At 39.0% G+C, this 3,110-nt stretch overlaps 1 protein-coding gene across 1 annotated transcript in view; it reads left to right on the forward strand.

Moving 5' to 3' along the window:
- The window catches only part of LOC106879638 (carnitine O-acetyltransferase), a 38,377-nt gene that overhangs the window by 29,120 nt on the left and 6,147 nt on the right, over positions 1-3,110 (forward strand). The window contains exons 10-11 of the mRNA XM_052967149.1: positions 1,584-1,597; positions 2,480-2,602. Coding sequence (XP_052823109.1) covers positions 1,584-1,597; positions 2,480-2,602 — 137 coding nt within the window. The remainder of the gene's footprint in view (positions 1-1,583; positions 1,598-2,479; positions 2,603-3,110) is intronic.

Genomic DNA, 3,110 nt, shown 5'->3' on the forward strand with positions numbered 1-3,110 from the left:
CAGTGCCCCTGGACTGGCTCTTGTGCGGGTGGCACATAAAATACACCATTTTGAGCATGGCCGTTGCCAGTACTGCCTGACTGGCCTTCGTGCGGGTGACACGTAAAAGCACCCACTACACTCTCTGAGTGGTTGGCGTTAGGAAGGGCATCCAGCTGTAGAAACTCTGCCAAATCAGATTGGAGCCTGGTGTTGCCATCCGGTTTCACCAGTCCTCAGTTAAATCGTCCAACCCATGCTAGCATGGAAAGCGGACGTTAAACGATGATGATGATGATGATGACAGGTGTGTGTGTGGAAAAATTCCATTCTTCCCAAATTTTGGTGCCATTAATTCTGATATGTCTGATAACTTTTCCTCTATGCAGCTCTGTCTTTTTTTGCTTTATTCTGTATTCTCTGCATGCACTTTGGGCTTTCATCACTGTCTCTCTTTAAAGCATCAAGCTGTCAGAATAGTTTTACATTTCTTCTGTTTTCACATTCTGTGTTCAAATTCCACTGAGGTCAAGCACTAGGGTTGAAGTGATCGACTAACTTCCTTCACCAAAATTTCAGGCCTTAGTACAAGGAATTACTATCTTTCTTTACTGATTGCTGCTTTCTATCCCCATCTCTTACCCTTTTCTGATGAATTGTAAGGCATCTAGGTGCTGTATACAATAAGCTTATTATTATTATTATCAGTATTGTATATAGTACCCAGATGCGAGCTGGCAAAATCGTTAGCACACTGGCCGAAATGCTTAGTGGCATTTTGTCTGTACTTACATTCTGTGTTCAAATTCTACCAAGGTTGACTTCACCTTTCATCCTTTCAGGGTTGATAAATTAAGTACCAGTAATTGACTAGTCTCCTCCCATCAAATTTCAGGCCTTGTGCTTATAGTAGAAAGGATTATTATTATTATCATGGAGTACTTGTCATGAATGCAAATCTTCTGGTGGTATCTTGCTATGTGGTTAGAACAGAACGTTTTATTGCTGAAGATTTTCAAGTTGGATATCAGCCACATCTTATTTGTCTAGAAGCATTTTTTTCATGTTGAATCTAAAGGAAATGGCAAAGAATAGGGACAAATGCTGCAAGGCATCTGATCTGACATTCTTACAGGCAGTAAGCTGGCACAAACGTTAACACGTCAGGCGAAAAGCTTAGCAGTATTTCGTCTGCCACTACGTTCTGAGTTCAAATTCCGCCGAGGTCGACTTTGCCTTTCATCCTTTTGGGGTCGATAAATTAAGTACCAGCTATGCACTGGAGTCGATGTAATTGACGTAATCTCTTTGTCTGTCCTTGTTTGTCCCCTCTATGTTTAGCTCCTTGTGGGCAATAAAGAAATAAGAAACGTTAGCATGCTAGATGAAATGCTTAGCAGTATTTTGTCTGTCTTTACGTCGGTCGACTTTGCCTTTCATCCTTTCAGGGTCGATAAATTAAGTACCAGTTATATACTGGTGTCAATGTAATTGACTGGCCCCCTCCCCCAAAATTTTGGGCATTGTGCCTGGAATAGAAAAGATTCTTACAGTCTGCCAATCCACCATTTGGATTGATACTAAATGTTTTTGACCTATTCAAGAAGATGAAAGCAAGGTTGCCCTCACTGGAATTTGAATACAGAATACTGGGTTTCAAAAGAAATACTGTGAGGCGCTCTATCTGATGCCAATCCCATCAGCAATAATTAAAGCAGTGATCAGTTTGTTTTATACAGATACATCATCATTTAATATCCGCTTTCCATGCTAGCATGGGTTGGACGATTTGACTGAGGACTGGTGAACTGGATGGCTGCACCAGGCTCCATTCTGATCTGGCAGAGTTTCTACAGCTGGATGCCCTTCCTAACGCCAACCACTCCGAGAGTGTAGTGGGTGCTCTTACATGCCACCAGCATGAGGGCCAGTCAGGTAGTACTGGCAACGGTCACGCACAAAATGGTGTTTTTTACATGCCACCTACACAGGAGCCAGTCCAGCGGCTCTGGCAACGACCTCACTCGAATGATTTTCTAAGGTAAAACCATAAATTTCAAGTTAGGATGAAGTCAGTTAAATTGGTTCCAATACTTGTCTGGTATTTATGATGAAAGGCAAAGTTGACCTCAGCAGAATCTGAACACAAAAAGATAGAACTAAATACTACAGGGCATTTTTTTCTTTTGATGCTCTACTACTAATTCTACCACCTACCAATTTGTAAATATTCATACAAGTATCTAGATTTGAAGAACTATCCAACCCATCCTATTCAGAAAAGAGATATGACTATTGAAACCATCCTAGCATCATTCAAATCATGTCAGAATTCTCAAATTGTGCCAACAACATCCAAACCATGATTTCTTGTCTACATTATTTTATTTCTATTTATTTTACCCATTGTTTTACTTTATGGATTTGTATTCTTATGAAAAACAAAAAAATTCATAGATTGCAATATTAATTTAAAATCTGATTCTTTGTTTTAATTTAGCCTGATAAATGATGTTGATTTGACCATCACAGATTACACAATGTTTGGTAAAGATTTTGCAAAATCTATGAAGCTAAGTCCAGACGCACTTATTCAAATAGCATTGCAATTAGCTTATTACCGGTGAGTAATTTTTGTGTATTTGCTCAAGTTCATATATGTGCATTCTGCAATTTCAACGTAAACTTTGAGATAGACTGTGTACAAGCAAGTTGACAAATAAATATTAGTCAGTGTGAAAAGAGAAAAAAAAAAATAATGAATGTGTATAATATGATGCATATTATAGAAAGAATGGGCTGTAAATTCAACAGCAGTTCAGTAGGTGGAAGGCAGTGTTTGTTAGAAAAAAACTTGAGAAGTAGTTTGATTAGATCTTAAAATACAAGACTTCTTCAGATAAAATGGCATAACAAAATAACTGCTAGGAACTCACAGGTATATCATCATCATCGTCGTTTAACATCCGCTTTCCATGCTAGCATGGGTTGGACGATTTGACTGAGGACTGGTGGACCAGGAGGCGACACCAGGCTCCAATCTGATTTGGCAGAGTTTCTACAGCTGGATGCTCTTCCTAACGCCAACCACTCTAAGAGTGTAGGAATATATATATATATATATATATATA

The sequence above is a fragment of the Octopus bimaculoides genome, chromosome 1, assembly GCF_001194135.2.
Source record: "Octopus bimaculoides isolate UCB-OBI-ISO-001 chromosome 1, ASM119413v2, whole genome shotgun sequence".
In the NCBI taxonomy this organism is placed as follows: Eukaryota; Metazoa; Mollusca; class Cephalopoda; order Octopoda; family Octopodidae; genus Octopus; species Octopus bimaculoides.